We start from the raw sequence: 16,958 nt of genomic DNA, 5'->3' as shown, positions 1-16,958 counted from the left end.
TTATTTCTGATGCTATTATAAGTTGAACTGTTTTCTTGATTGTTCATTACAAGTATGTAGAAATACATTTTTTAATGTATTAATCTTTTATCCTGCAACTTTTGCTGAACTTTTTCATTAGTTATCACAGTTTTTTTGTTTGTTTGTTTGTTTTTTTAGTGGAGTCTTTAGGATTTCTGTGTATAAGGTCATGGAATCTCTGAACAGAGATAGTTTTTACTTTTTCCTTTCTACTCTGCAGGAATTCTGTTTCTTTTTCTTACTTAGTTTCTCTGTCTGGAACCTCTGGTACAATGTTGACAGTGTGCTTGTATTTTGTTGAGAATTTTTGCATCCATATTCGTAAGAGATATGTCTGTGGTTTTCTTTTTGTAATGTTTTTATCTGATTTGGTAATGATAATACTGGCCTCATAGAATGAATTGGAAAGTATTCCCTCCAAACTGGTATTAATCCTTTAAATGTTTTGTGGAATTTACCAGTGAAGCTGTCTGTTCTTGGGCTTTTCTTATGAGTAGTTTTAATTACTAATTCAGTCTGGTTGCTTGTTGTAGGTGTATTCTGATTGATTATTTGTTCTTGAGTCAGTTTTAGTATTTTGGTCCATATTTTTCTAGGAATTTGTCCGTCTCCTCTGAGTTACCCAAGTAATTGCCATAGAATTGTTCATGGTATTCCTTTGTAATCCTTTTTGTTTCTATAAGGTTGGTAGTGATATCTCCTCTTTGATTTCTGATTCAAATAATTTGAGTCTTACTTTCTTGGTCAGTCTAGCTAAAGGTTTGTTAGTTTTGTTTACTTTTCCCAAGAATCTCAATGTTTGACATTTATTCTGACCCTAAGAAGGTTCTTCACAGCCTCGGCTCACTTCTTTCTGGCAAACTAGCCAAGCTGTAGTTAAGCCTTTATTTCCAGTGAATGTTAGTCTTCTCCCAATTAACTGCCTTTTGAAACAATCTCTACTTTTTTTGAGGGTACCCTTAGGCTTGAACTTCTTCACGTTGTCTTGCAAATGAAGTCAATTCCTTTGGGAAGAGATTTGGAGCTCTTTGTTTTATGGTGTGTTTCTGAGTTATGGCTCTTGAGCTGGGGATTGAGACAGTGGCTTTCTTTCTGAGTGACAACCCTGCTTTAAGAGCTGAGTGCCTGGTTGCAGCGGCAGCAGTAGCCTCAGGTCTTCTCAACTGGCCTCTCCCAGCTTAGAACTTTGACTTTATGAACTATGAATGGGCCAGGTCAAGGGCACCCTGGACCCCAGTATTTTCATCATGCCACATCCAAGGTAGAGCTTATGTCCCACGGCTAAGGACTGGGTTCTGCTACACTTGCCTGGAATTTAGCAACAGGCAACCAAGGGTAAGATAAGAAATGCAGACATCTTGCCCCTCCTGGGGCCATAGCCCTCTGACCAGGAGGTGGGAAGAGTAGGAATCATATTCTTGGCTGCACCAGTCTCTAATGTTCCTGTGTGGAGATGGGAGGAAGTAGGGAAGGAGAAAGTCTTGTTTCAAATACCACAGACTCTTACTGTTCTTACCAATTTCTGTGAGATTTTCTTGAATAAATGTTTCTTTATTTGCTGTTATTTGCTTTTAGGACCATTTCCAGAGACTTTAAATGGTATTTTTTGCTTTTTTTATAATTTTCACTGGGAAACAGATCCATGGAACTCTTCACACTGTCCTGCTAGAAACGAAACTCTGCATCTTACACTTTTAACTGGATTTAGCCATCCTTTTGAAATTGTAGAGAAGTTTCAAGTGTTTTGAAAGGCTTGGAGAAATTTTTTTCCCAAGGGAAGAGCCCACTATGACCAGGAACATGAGTCCATAATAAAGCATAAACTCCTTGAGATTAACACATTTTCATAGCAATTTGGTACACAGACCTGTTTTATTTTTTCAATTGAAAATTTTCTGATTTTAACTACAGTTATGGCATCATGATCAAACCTATTCAGAGAAGCATCATTTAATTACCTTTATTCTTTTTAATTTTTCTGTAATTGTAAGCCTACTATTTGGCAGTGTAATTAATGTTCGGTTTTTGTTTTTGCTAGAGGCAGTAATGAACCAGGAAAAAAGAAGCAGCATATCTGTCATATTGAAGGATGTGGTAAAGTTTATGGCAAAACATCTCATTTACGAGCACATCTTCGCTGGCATACTGGAGAAAGACCTTTTATATGCAACTGGATGTTTTGTGGCAAAAGATTCACAAGGAGTGATGAGCTCCAGAGACATAGAAGAACCCATACAGGTTAGTTGGTTTATTTTAGGACTTGTACTTTTTACTTATTTCTTCAGTTTTTACATGAAAATTTTAGTGATAGTTTAGCTATCAAATTGGAAATATGCAAATGAAGGCATTTACTTTAGCAATTATATGGAAGATGTTTAAGATGAACATTTTTAACCTCATTTCTGAGATACATTTTATTCTACTTTTTGTAAACTTTATCAGCATATTTATGAGATCGTGGAATTTATTCCATTTGTTTATATTGTATTCTTAGCATGTTGAAATCATACATTATTTTTCATAAGTGTTTAAATAGGTGAAAAGAGAGTTGAATTATGATCTTAATGGGGACTTTTATTAGTGTGTTTTAGTTTAGTTTTTTTTTTTTTTTTTAACAAATCCAGAAAATTCACCAAAGTATCAAGAATAATAAACATCTAACAACCCTCACTTAGAATGGGCAGTTGTTAATACTATATTTTCTGCTTTTTTTTTTAAATACAGCAAAGCAATTATAAAGTGAACATCATCTTTACCATTTCACCTTTCAAAGACTACAGCTACTATAAATCTAATGTGTCTAAGTTTTACGTACACTTTTAATACTCTTACGTATATGATTAATGGATCTACATAAAAAATGTTTTGTGTATATTATGAAATGTTACAATGTTGCAGAATTATAAATTTCACTTGTTTTGAGATCTGTGTTTGTACATATATGTATATTTGCATATATGAATTTCCTTGAACAGCTATATAATATTTTATCACGTGAGTCTACCATACTATATTAATTCAGTCCCATACTGTTTGAGGTTATTGCTAGGGTTTGTGTGTGTGTGTGTGCTATCACAAACTTAGTTGATGAGAACATGTGTGAGAAGTGGAATTATTGGATCATAGAGAATGTGTATGTTTGGTTTTGCTAGGTAATGGCTAAAGAGTCTCTACAGTGGCTATTTAACTAGCAATGATTGATAGTTTCCACTTTGTGCTCACCAGTACCCAGTAGTATCAAGCCTTGAAAGTTTTTTTCAATCTAAAATAGTTTCTCATTTTAAAATGAGATTAAATTTTCATGGTTTTTCATGGTTATCCATGAGATTAAGCATCTTTCATATGTATATTAGTCATTTATGGCTTTGTTTTTTAATTCTGGTTCTCATTTTTTCTTTCAGAAGTTTTCCTTATTTATATGATTTATATGTTACACTTTTCCCTTTCAATAAAGGACTATTGCTAGTCTTTTATCTTTGTCATACCTTTTGTCATATGGAAGTCTTACATTTTTATTTAGTCAAATATAAATCTTTTCTTTTGTCTTTTGCTTTTTGTTTATAAATTTTTCTTCTGTCCCAAGGTCATCAAGTCTTAAAAAACAATTTCTTCTAATAGCTCTAAAGTTTTGTTTTTGTAAGTTTGATCTTTTACCAGCTCAAGATTCTTTTTGTTAATGGAATGAAATGAGGATGTAATTTTATTTTTCTTCTATATGGAAAGCCATTTCTTAAACAGCCCATTCTGACTCTATTGATTGTCCTCTTTTATGTAATGTCTCCTTTAAGTGTGGTTCAATTTCTGGTTTCTCTGTTTTGAAGTTTTTATCTATTTGCCAGTTCCTACACCAATGCTCTTAACTGTATTAATGACTGTGGTTTTATATTAAGTCTTGACTTCTGGTTGGGCAATTTTCCTTCTTTCTTTATTTTTTTTTCTGTTTTTGCCAAGAACACCTACCTTTTCAGAATATTTAGAATTTGGGACTCAGTATTACATTATTGAATAAATGAATTTCAATAAATTATTGAATTATACTTTATACTTTAAACCTGTACCAGGATACATGTGGGACAAAGGGAGAAATAAAACTGACATTTCTAAATCAGCTGCTATATTATAGTCAGATATTTTGAATATATTACTTCATTTGATTCTAACAACAGCAACACTGGCATAGAAATTAGCTCCATTTTAAGATTAGAAAGTAGTATCAGGAAAGAAAAAATTATGAAATCTATTAAAAAGGTAAATATAAAGTTATTTAATTTGATATACACATAAAGTAGTAATACAAATGAGTACAGATTGAGTACCCCTTATCTGAAATGCTTGGGACTAGAAATGTTCTAGATTTCGGATTTTTTCAGATTTTGCATGTGTACAATGCTATACTTTGGGGATTCATTTTTGTTTCACATATACCTTATACATATAGACTGAAGGTAACCTTATACAATATTTTTAATAATTTTATGTGTGAAACAAAGTTTGTGTTAAGTACTTATGTGTGGAATTTTCTACTTGTGGGATCATGTCAACACTCAAAAAGTTTCAGATTTCGGAGCAATTTGGATTTTAGATTTTTGTATTAGGGATGCTCACCCTGTGTTAGTATAGCGTTGCAATCCCTGAAAAAGTTAGCATTATAGTAAAGTTATGAATTTTAATTTTAAAAAAGATAATTTGAAATCTTTCTGTATAGTATACACACCATTGACGTTGGCAAATACGATTGATTAAAAGTTAATCCCATACCAATTGTTGATATCTGTTTTAGAAAAATACTCTGCTATTTAGGTCTGTATGAAAGGATGCAGTGTTTCCATCCTGGATTAGCAGTGGGATAAGTTAAGGAAGCCAAGAAAATTTGCTACTTTGTTTTATTTGGAGCCTCACATTATGATTGCTTCATTTTGTCTGAGAAATGATGAGGAGTTGGTAAAGTCCCTCTCTCTTACACATCCACACACTTGCAGATACACAAATTTATTCAAGAATTTATATATACATATACTTCAAAACCAAATATTATAATTTGGGGCATATCTTTAAAAAAAAGTTCACACCATTATTATCTACTGGATTGACAATTCATAATCGAATATACTTTAAGCTTACTTTCAGTGGTTCAAACATCTTAAATATATCATACATAAAATTGTTTAATTAAAACAGGTTGACACTAAAAAATATTAAGTATAATATCACCATACTTAAAATTCTTACTTTTAAAGATTTAACAGAGTAACTCCTGTTTGTTAAATTTGTCTAAAAGAATATGAAAAAATACATTTTGAAATAAGTATTGATTAAGCATTTAATATGTTAAGTTGAAAGCCTTAACCATTCATAGCAACAACTATGCTTTATTTGATGTCTAACCACTACAATAAATAGAAGCTTGTTGACTTGGCTATGAATGAATGGAGTTACTTGTATTCACTGCTGAAAATAGTGATCTGTTTGCTTTTTAAAAAAATTTGTAAAGGTTTTCAAAACAATACATGCATATGGTATTTAAAAATGAAATCACAGAAAAGTTTAATGTAATAAGGAGGCTCTTTGCCCCACCCCTGTCCTGCTTTCCAGAGAAAATCATAGCTAACTATTTTAACTATTTTTGCATTTTTGTTCTTTCCAGGATGGCTGTCATGTATCTAAATCATATACTTACACACTGTTATTTATTGATCTATCAATATTTTATACTATCTATTGAGTTCTTGCATTTAGAATTAAGGATTTACTTCACTTTGCACCATCTGAAGACATTAAGATTCTTTTGAAAAACTGTATGCAGGCCAGACATTCTCTGTTAACTCACCACTCTATTTCCAATAAAGTTAGACAATGCTTTTTTTTTTCTTGTATTGTTTGACTTTACCTGAAATAATCTTTAGTTATTTCAAGTTTTTAAGAACAATGTGAATTCCATTCACGGTTTCCTTTTTTCTGGAGCCTTCCATCTTTCTAATGAACATGAACAGTTTCTTCTGTAGACCTGTTCCAGGGGTATTATCTTGAGATTTTTCTTCCCTTCTCTGTTCGTTTAGATCTCGTATTGGTTCTCAAGATCTCATGTTTTCATTTTTCTTGGTCTACTCTCTTCGTTGCTGGAAAACGTGCTGAAATGCTTCCTAACAAAAAGTATGGGGAAGTAAATTTGTCTAAAGAATTCTTTATTTTCTCTTTCTACTTAATTTGGTTGTTTGGATAATACAGTATTCTAGATTGAAAATTATATTTTCTTAAAACATTGTCACGGCTCTATTGTTTTCTTTCATCTGTTTTATCAACAAGGGGTTTGTTATTTTTTCTTGTTTTTTTTTTTTTTTCTGTAGGTGACCTGATTTCTCCCCTGCAACTTTATTTTTATTTTGAAATAATTTTACACTTAGAGAAGAGTTGCAAAGCTAGCATAGAGTTCTGATATCATTCACCAAGCTTCCCTTAATGTAAACTTCTTGTATAACCACAGTACCTTATGAGAATTAAGAAATTAACATTGTTGCAATACTATTAGTTACACTTTCCACCAATATACCTTTTCTTTTCCAGGATTCAGTCGGGAATAACACACTGCATTTATTTGTCATGTTTCCTTAGTCTCCTGCAATCTGTGACTTTTCCTAGTCCTTTCCTTGTCTTTTATCACCTGAACACATTTGAAAGTAGGTTTGGTATTTTTAGAATGTCTCTCAATTTGGGTTTGTCTAATGTTTTCTAATGATTAGACTAAGGTTGTGAATTGTCATGAGAAGAATAGCACATTAGTGTCTTTTTCATATCATATAAGAGGAAGTATGTAATGCGATTATCTCATTATTGGTGATGTTAACCCTGATGCATTGGTTAATGTAGGGTGTGCCACATTTCTTCACTGTAAAGTTACAGTTTCTCTCTTTCCATATTGTTTGTTAGAAGCAAGTCACTAAGTTCAGTCCACATTCACAGGGAAGAGAATTAAGCTTCACCTCCTGAAGGGAGAAGTATCGAAGAATTTGTGGACATATGTTAAAACCACCACAATAATTACTATTTTAGAGGAGTTTGGGGGGCTTTTTTACAAATAAAATACTAAAGCTTCACTTTTAGCATTCCTCAGTGGATCTTGCCTGCAGCAGTTACTACTGTGATGTTTGAAAGGTCATTTTCAACTTTCCTTGTTCTTTGTACCACTTATACTTTCTTTTCCAATTATTTATGCAATCATTTATTTACATTGGTATGGTATCATGAGTATTTCTTTTGTTCTTTGGGTTACAATTCAATACTATCATTTTCTTGCTCAAATTGTTTCACCTTTGGCCATTGGAAGGTCTGTCCCATTAGTTCCTGTGTCTTCTTGAAGTGCCCCTGTTTTGTTTTTAACTCTAAGGGCACCTTTTAATCTGTGGTGTTCTGCTAATTTCATAATGCTGTATCTAAGAATAGATTTTTATTTGTTGTGCTAATGAGTTGTACTCTGGGTCACCTCTCCCTCTCTTTCTCTCTTTCTCTGTTTCTGTGTCTCTCTGGGCTCTTAGTAGACATATTTTGGAATCTTTAGATTGATTTTTTTTTTTTTTTTGGTCATACATCTTTTCTCTTACATCTTTTGTCTCTTTACCATTTTATTTTCCATGAAATTTTTTAACTTTCAGATATTTCTATTGAATTGCATTTTAATTTCCAATAGTGCATTCCATCATTGTTGGTGGGTTTTGTGTTGTTTTGTTTTACTGCATTTTCTCATTGTATGGATGCAGGTGCTTGCTGAAATTATCTGAGTTTTTTAATCTAGAATTTTATGTTTTCTCCAGGATGATTTTTCTGTCTGTATCTTGCTTTTTCCAGTGTTGTAGGCATTCCTGAATTGTCCAGTAATTCTTGGTTTTTGTTCAAGTTGATGATGATGGTGGTGGTGGTGGTGGTGGTCGTGGTCATGGTGGTGATTTGATGAAATCTTAAGTGAAAGATTTTGAAAACTTTATGAGCTAGTGGCATTTTGTTTTGGTTTTTTTGAGACAGGGTCTCTCTCTGTCACCCAGGCTGGAGTTCACTGGCACGATCACAGCTCACTGCAACCTCCTCCACCTCCCAGGTGATCCCCACGCTAATGATCTGCCTGCCTCGGCCTCCCAAAGTGCTGGGATTACAAGCGTGAGCCACCGCGCCCGGTCCCAGGCTGGTCTTAAACTCCTATCCTCAAGTGATCCCCCCACCTCAGCCTCTCAAAGTGCTGAGATTATAGGTGTGAGCCACAGTGCCCATCCCCAGAATTTTCTTATATAAATGTTTTAATTAGTATGTGAAACAGTCAAAACTGTTGTGCTTTGTGTCCACTGTTGGCCAGAATGGACCAAGTTATCTACAACTTGTCTGTTCCATTGACTACACTAAAAACTCTGGGCAAGTTTACTTATTTGTTTTCTTAAGTATCTAAATGAGGACAATGAAAAGCAAACTATAGCAGGCAATTGAGAAATGAAGTCAAAACTTGAACTTGAATAACAGTGTATCATATGTGTTCATTTCATAGAGATCTCTTTCCTTCCTTTGTCTCCCAGGTTTAACCCTGCGGGCACTGCATAGCAGGTGCAGGTAGCAAACAATCTAAGAGAAACCTCTAGTGTCTAACCAGAAAAGCAAGAAAAGGGGCCTTTTGCTCCAAAACCAGTTCCATTTGCAGATTACACTGAAATAGTAGCAGCACAAGCACCAAAAAAAACTCTAGAAAATACCCATATCTCTGGCTAGGGGAACTAGAAAATAGAGTCTGTTTTCCAACAAATCTGAGGTAAATCAACATGATTTTTCTGTCTTGCCACTTCTACTCTGAAGGTGGTCCCAGTCGTGGTGTAAGTGCAGAACATTATGGGAGCCCCCAGTAACTTGGCTTTTCTACCCGGAGGAACTAGAAGGTGAGACAACTGGAGGTTGGAAAGGCGTAGGGGAAATTTTGAGAGCGATATAAAAGATGCTTCCTAATTCTGTGTGTAGATCAAAAGAAGTCCTGGGTTCAACCTTGCGCTGGGCTCAACCTTGAGCACTGCATGCACAGCACAGACACAAAGAACCACAGCAAAGGCCTCAAGAACTAAACATCTTAAAAACCACCATCCAATTCCCAGCATGTGCTGAGCAGAGACAAAAAGCATAACAAAGCCTTTGAAAAGTGAATTAATGTTGGAACTGCTGCTCAAAGAGGGCAAGATGGAACTTTTAGTCTGAACCTAAACAGTTTGAGTGCCTGCTAAAACAAAAACATTCCCCAGAGAATTTTTAACAGGACCTAAAATCTCTACAATGTAATGTCCAAAATGTCCAGGATACAATCCAAAATTACTCAACATACTATGAGCCACGTAAAGCTGACTTTTTATTGAGAGAGAAGATAACAGATGTCAAGATGATGTAGATTTCGGAATTATCAGATAAGACCTTTAAAGCAGCTCTTATAATCATGATCCGTGGACTAAAGATAAGCGTGACTGAAATGAATGGAAAGGCAGAAGTTTTTAGCAGAGAAATCTGCTATAAATACTATAAAAAAGAACTAAATAGAAATTTTAGAACTAGAAAAATACAATATTAAAAGTAAGTTTATTGGATGCTCAGTAGCTAAGTGGAGATAATAGAGGAAAGAGTCAGTGAGATTGAAGATAGACCACTGGAAATTATAAAATCTGAAGAATTGAAAGGAAGAAGATTGGGGAGTCAGAAAAAAACTGGATTGCAGGGATCTGTGGGACAATAATAAAAGGTCTTAAATTTGTGTCATTGGGCTCCCAGAAAGAAAGGAAAAATACTGCTGTAAGACAAAATTTGAAGAAATAATGGCTGGGACTTCCCATGTTAGGTATAAATTGTATAGACTCAAGAAGTTCATTGAATCCCAAACAGAAACTGAAAGAAAACTATATCATATTGTAATCAATCTGCTGTAAATCAAAGATAAAAAATCTTGAAAGAAGCCAGAAGAGAAGGACACATTATATACAGGGGAACAAAAACTTCAAATTATGACAGATTTCTTCTTAGAAACTATGGAGGACAGAGAAAGAAAAGAACTATCAACTATCAACTCACCATTTTATGTCCAAGGAAAGTATCCTCAGAACAGTATAGTAACAAGAGCAAAGTAAAGATACTTTCAAAGGAAAACTAAGAGAATTTGCTGCTATCAGATCTGCCCCAATAGAAATGCCAAGGAAGTTCTTCAAGGTAAAAATAAATTATACCAGCGAGAAATTTGAAATTGAATAATGAAGGAAGGGCAAAAAAATAAAAATAAATAGTCTTTTCTGTTTTCTCAGCCACTTGCCAAAAGAAATGCTAAATACCTGGGTAAATACAGCAGACTGTTTTTCCTCTGCTGAAAATCTTTAACATATGTCTATTTACAGTTAAAAAAAAATTTAACATTGTCTGGTAGATTGTCATTGTATGTTGATATAATACATATGGCCAATATAACAGAAAGGGAGGGTAAGGAAGCCAATAGTTAAAAAGCAGCTTTGTTTTACTCTGAAAATATAGAAGTTGTAATGTATATTTTGAAAAGTTAGATATATATTATATACCAACCACTACAGAGAGGGTGGGGAGGAGATACTCACCTAAATGTCTCCTATATATAGGACTGATAAGGTATTATAGACTTTAATAATTTTGTAAATTAAATGAGAATACTAAACAACATTCAGATATAGGTTGATAATCTCTAATTCACAACGCTCCAAAATCTGAAACTTTTTCCGCACCAGCATGACACTCAAAAGAAATAGTCATTGGAGTGTGTTGCTTTTTAGTTTAGGATGCTCAGTATGTATTCTGCAAATATTCAAAAATCTGAAAAAAAAATCCAAAATCTGAAACACTTATAGGCCCGAGCATTTCAGATAAGGGGTACTTGACTGTCATCTGAAAAAAATGGAGAAAAGGGAAAACAGAAGCATGAAAAACAGACAATTTAAAGACAGATGATAAAATGATAGACTTAAAATCTAATCAAATCAATCATTACACTAAATGCAAGTGGTATAAATTACACTAATCCAAAGGGAGATACTGTCAAAATGACAGTATTTCAAAAATGACATTTTTTAAAAAGGATCCAACTGTATACTCTGGATAAAGAGAGTGTCTGAATAACACTCCACTTTAAAGAATATCCCAGCAGAATGTTTTATTCAAGAGCACATGGAACATTCACAGAGGTAGACCGTATTCTGGACCATGAAACACTCCTTAACAAATTTAAAAGAATAAGAATCAGACTGGCATAGTGGCTCATGCCTGTAATCCCATCACTTTGGGAGGCCAAGGCAGGTGGATCACCTGAGATCAGGAGTTTGAGACCAGCCTGGCCAGCATGGTGAAACCCCATCGCTACTAAAAATACAAAAATTAGCCACGCATGGTGGCATGTGCCTGTAGTCCCAGCTAATTGGAAGGCTGAGACGAGAATTGCTTGAACCCTGGAGGTGGAGGTTGCAGTGTGCTGAGATTGCACCATTGCACTCCAGCCTGGACGACAGAGTGAGATTCCATCTGGAAAAAAAAAAATCATACAAAGCATGTTCTCACATCATTAAGCTAGAAATCAAATAACAAAAATATCTAGGAAATCCTTAAGTATCTAGAAATCAAACAATACATGGGCCAAGAAAAAGTTTCAAGGGAAATTAGAAAATATTTCCAATTAAATGAAAATACACCATAAAATTTGTAGGATGCAGGTAAAGCAGTGCTTAGAGGAAATTCATAGCACTAAATGCTTTTACTGGTAAAAAGGAAAGGTCCTCAGTCAATAATCTAAACTTCCACCTTAGGAAACTAGAAAATATAGAGCCAATTACATTCAAAATAAGAAGTTGGGAAATAATAAAGTGTAGAAGTAAAAAGAATGCTATGCATGACTCTACAACCTAAATTTGAGGACTTAGATAAAATGGAACAATTCTTTGAAAGATACAAGCTACCAACACTGGCTCAAGAAGAGATAGCATGAATGCTCTATATCTGTTAAAGAAATTGGATTTGTAATTTTAAACTTTTGACAAAGAAAACTCTGGGCCCATATGGTTTCATTGACAAATTCTACCATTTAAGGAATAAATAATACCAAATTGTACAATCTCTTTCGGAAAATAAGGAACACTTCTCAACTTACTCTATGAGGCTCACATTATCATGATACCAAAGAAAAAAACTTAGACCAATATCATAAGTATAGTTGTCAAAATTCTCAACAAAATACTAGGAAATCCAGCAATATATAAAAAGGATAATGCATTGTTACGTAGTATGGTTTGTTCCAAGAATGAAAAGCTGTTTGAATATTTAAAAAAGTCAATGTAATTCACTAATAATGACAAAAGAAAAAAAATCACATGACAGCAAACACACAATAAATATTTGGCAAAATTCTGCAGGTATTTCTGTAAAAATTCTCAGCAAACTGAGTTAAAGGAAACATCATTAACCGGGTAAAGCGCATTTGCTAAAAATCTGCAGTTAACATCATTCTTAATGATGAAGGACCTATTGCTTCCCTGTGGAATCAGGAACAAAGTAAAGATACCTGATTTTACCATTCTTATTCACCATAGTACTGGAATTTCTACCCAGTGCAGTAAAGCAGGAAAATGTCATAAAAGACATACAGATTCTAATAGAAGAAATAAAACTATATTTGCAGACACCAGGTTGTCTGTATAGCAAATCCATGGTGCCTACCAAAAAGCTTTTTGAACTAGTGAGTTTGGCAAGGTTGCCCAGATACAAGATAAATGTACAAGAGTGAATTGTATTTCTACATCCTAGCAGTGAACAACTGGATATAAGTAGTTTATAAAAACAGTGCCATTTGTAATATGAAAACAGTGAAACATTTTGCCATAAATCTAACAAAATATATGCAAGACATGTAAGCTAAAAACTAAAACATTGATGAAAGAATGCAATGAAGAACTACATTAATGCAGAGATACACATTGTATTCAAGGATTGGATGGCCTAATATTGTTTCTATGTAATTTCTCCCCAAACATATCTGCAGATTCAGTATAGTCCTTCTCATAATTCCAGCAGCATTTTTGTAGATAACAAGCTGATTCTAAAATTATATGAAAGGCAAAGCAATTAGAATAGCCAAAACAATTTCAGAAATAACATAATTGGTTGATTTACGCTGTGTAATTTTAGGTATTCCTGTAAAGCTACACTAATCAACACTGTGTAGTTTTGAAGGACACATGGATAAGTAAGACAGACAATAGAGTCCAGAATTCCCCTCCACACACACGGTGCAAAAACAGTTCAGTAAAGAAAAAGTAGTCTTTTCAATAAATTGTATAGAAGAATTAGCCATATGCAAAACCTTTCACCTACATATCTCAAGTCTTTTACAAAAACTAACTCCAAGTGATTCAGAGACTTAAATCCAAAACCTAAAACAACAAAGCTTTTTGAATAAAATATAGGACAAAATCTTTGCAACCTTGAGATGGGCTACGAGTGCTTTAATACAACTCCAAAAGTGTAATCCATAAAAGAAAAATCAGTAAATAGGACTTGATGAAAACTAAAAACTTTTGCTCTGTGATGGATCCCATTAAGAGAATGAAAACACAAGATACAGGCTGGGAGAAAGTGTTTGAAAATCACATACCCGACAAAGTGCTTTTATGCTGAACACCTTGAAGTTTTAAACTCAGTGTAAACAAACTTAACAGTTTTTTTTTTTTTTAATGAGCAAAGGATTTGACACTTCACCAGAGAACATATATATGTGACAGAAAAGCACATGAAAAGATGTCTATATCATCTATTAGGGAAATGGAAAATAAAACCATAATGAAATACTACTGTACACCTGTTAGAATGGCTAAAATCAAAAGCAAGAACCATGAGAACATGGTAACTGCAAGTACTGGTGAGGATGCAGAGCAATTGGAATTCTCATATATTACTAGTGGGAATGCAAAATGACACGCTGCCTTTGGAAACCAGTTTGGCATTTTCTTATAAACATACAATTACCATATGATCTACCAAATCTACTCCTGAGTATTTAGTGAAGAGAATGAAGAACTGCGTTCACACAAAAAAGCTAAGAGTGTGCATGTGTGTGTGTGTGGCAGATTTATTTATTTATTACTCAAAATTGGAAGTAACCCAAATGTCCTTCAGCTGGTGAATGGATAAAAATATCCATACATTGGAGTACTACTCCCCAACATAAAGGAATGAATTATTAATAAACAGCCACATGGATGAAACTCAGATGAATTATGCTAAGTGAAAGATCTGAGAATCAAAAGACTGCATAATATATATCATTTATGTGATATTCTGGAAAAATCAAAACTATAAGGACAGAGAACAGATTTGTGTTTTCTAGGGCATAAGCAAGGAGGAGGGAGAGTTCAACTACAAAGAGACACTACAAAGGAATTTTTGGAAGTGATAGCAACTCTTCTGTGTGTTTATTTTGGTGGTGATTATGTGACTGAATGCATTTGTCAAAACTCATAGAACTCTATACCAAAAAAATGAATTTTACTGTATATAAATTAAAACATAAGTGTTAAAAAAGTGGAAACAAACTCATTTTGAGAGACTACAGTGTAAAAAGGGAGAGAGATTTACTATTTTATATTTTAAGAATTCAAAACAGTTTTCTGTTAAGCCTCATGTGCATGCCTCAGTATCAGGCAAACACTTCTGTTAACTCTGCCAAGGATAATAGGATTTAGAGCCAAAGGGACTCCTGAAAATTATTTTGTGCAACCCTATCATTTCATAAATAAGTAAACTGAAGGCTCAAGAGGCTAATTGTCTTCCGAGGCTCTAAATGTAGTTACTCTTGCTGCTTTCTAGATTTTCTCTTTGTCTTTGTCTTTCAGCAGTTTGATTATAATATGACTCCATGTGACTCTCTGCATTTAACCTACTTGGAGTTCATTGAGCTTCTTGGATATGCAGATTTTTTTTTTTTTCCAAATTGGGGAAGTTTTTACCTATTTTTCAAATATTCTTTCTTTAAACACCTTGGAACTAATGAGTCTCTCAGCCTGTGCTGAAAGGTTCTGCGTGCATATTGCAGCTTGCCTTCAACACTCAGCCAGTCATTTGACATCTCTGCCTTAGCCTTCACTTTCTGCTTACCTAGAGCCTCAGGATTAGGCACAGATTAGTTAGGGCCTTCTCAAGCTATTCTGAGCAGGATCACAGCCCTAAACATGTGTGACCTTCTAGATTCCTATGTGTATGTCAGAGGTTTTTAAAGCTCTTCTGAATGTCTTAACTCTCAGCTAGCTTTTCCTTTAAAGCCTTTTGGTTAGTCTATTGTTTGTCCCAATTATTATCCCCCGTCTTGGGCATCCATGAAGTTAAAATACTTGCTTCTAATTGTTTTAGACAAACACATGCCCTGCTTTACATCTGGGAGAAGGCATTTCACATGGGGCTACCTCACAGAGTCAGATTAAATATGACAGTTTTATAAGTGGAGTCTTCAGGGAATGATTATTTGGGAATTAGGCTTTGAAAGAGCCTCAGCTGTGTTCCACTCCCTCTGGTGGCTGCCAGATGGTGCCAAGAAGTCAGGCTGTTATTTTTCAAGGCTGGCACAGAGCTGGGGAGTGGAAAATGAGACTAGTAAGTTAAAATACCACAAAGCTTGCTGCTCTTACAGAAATTCAGCCATTTTTCTTGAATAAACACTTCCATGGATTGCTGCAAGCCTTGATTAATTGCCAGAATCTGAAATGGTTGCTTTTGACAGTTTTTTTCCCATAGGTTTTTGTTGCTTTTATGGAAGAGCAAAGTTTTGGAGGTTCTTCACCATGTTCAGTGACATCATCTCTTGTTTTTGCTCCTGCCTCCTCTTTCTTTCTGAAGCATCATAAGGATTAGAATGATCCTTGTGTTGATGAGTTCTCTTTGTGACATGTTGAATGATGCTGTCTGTGGCACATCCAGGAAATGTCTAATTCACAGCTGAGTTTCGGAATCTGGATCTTGATGTAGTCATCTATTTATAGATGATAGTTAAAACTATTAAAGTGGATTAAATAGCCTAAATAAAGCATTTATAATGAAATAACCAAAGAGCTTCTATATTTGAGTTGATAATTGCTACAGGAAAAAATCAAAAATCAGTTATTATGCAGATTGGTATCCGTATAAATTCATGGTCTCAAATCTCAACCAGTTTCTCAGAACTGCCTATCAATCTTAGTCTTCTTTGTCAGTTTTCTCATTAACTTAATTATTATCTAAACCTCCTTAAGTCTTCTTATATCCCTTGTCACTCCCCTTCAGCCTCCCCTTAATCTCGGTTTTCTACTTCAAGAAAATTAAAGCACGACTTCTCTCAAATTGTCATCTTTCCCCCCTTAATACAACCAGCCCTCCTTATATGTGGATTCCACATCCTCAGATTCAGCCAACTAAAGATAGAAATTTTTTGAAAAAATATAAACAGTAAAAAAAATACAAATTAAAAATCATATAACAACTATATTGTATTAGTCATAAAAGTAATCTAGAGATGATTTAAAGTATATAGGAGGATGTTTGTAGGTTATATGCAAATACTGTATGCACCATTTTATATAAGAGACTTGAGCATCAAATGATTTTGGGATCTACGGGGTCCTGGGACCAATCCTAGTGTATACCAAGGGCAACTATCTACCTTTACCCCCAGGTAAATGATACTGGAAAATTTAGGGTACTCATGAAAAGACTTTAGATATTCTAGGCTGCGTAGTAAGAAAGAGAGTGTAGGAGGGACTGATAGACTGGGAGTAAGGTAGGGGTGTTTCAAGAACTACATGGCTCTCAGTTTGAATAACTTGAGTCCTTACATTCAAAAATGATTACAGTTAACCCTCGAACAACACAGAGGTGAGGCAAGTCAACCCCCAAGCATTTGAAAA

The 16,958-nt window shown here is 34.3% G+C and overlaps 1 protein-coding gene across 2 annotated transcripts in view; it reads left to right on the top strand.

Annotated features, from left to right (window-relative positions):
- The window catches only part of SP4 (Sp4 transcription factor), an 86,707-nt gene that overhangs the window by 53,632 nt on the left and 16,117 nt on the right, over positions 1 to 16,958 (top strand). For both annotated transcript variants that reach the window (XM_055272482.2, XM_063636309.1), the window contains exon 5: positions 2,060 to 2,259. In XM_055272482.2, the coding sequence (XP_055128457.1) occupies positions 2,060 to 2,259 (200 nt within the window). The remainder of the gene's footprint in view (positions 1 to 2,059; positions 2,260 to 16,958) is intronic.

The sequence above is a fragment of the Symphalangus syndactylus genome, chromosome 3 (assembly GCF_028878055.3).
Source record: "Symphalangus syndactylus isolate Jambi chromosome 3, NHGRI_mSymSyn1-v2.1_pri, whole genome shotgun sequence".
Classification (NCBI taxonomy): Eukaryota; Metazoa; Chordata; class Mammalia; order Primates; family Hylobatidae; genus Symphalangus; species Symphalangus syndactylus.
The sequence above is the reverse complement of the archived record's forward strand: the minus strand, read 5'-3'. Positions and strand labels throughout refer to the sequence as shown.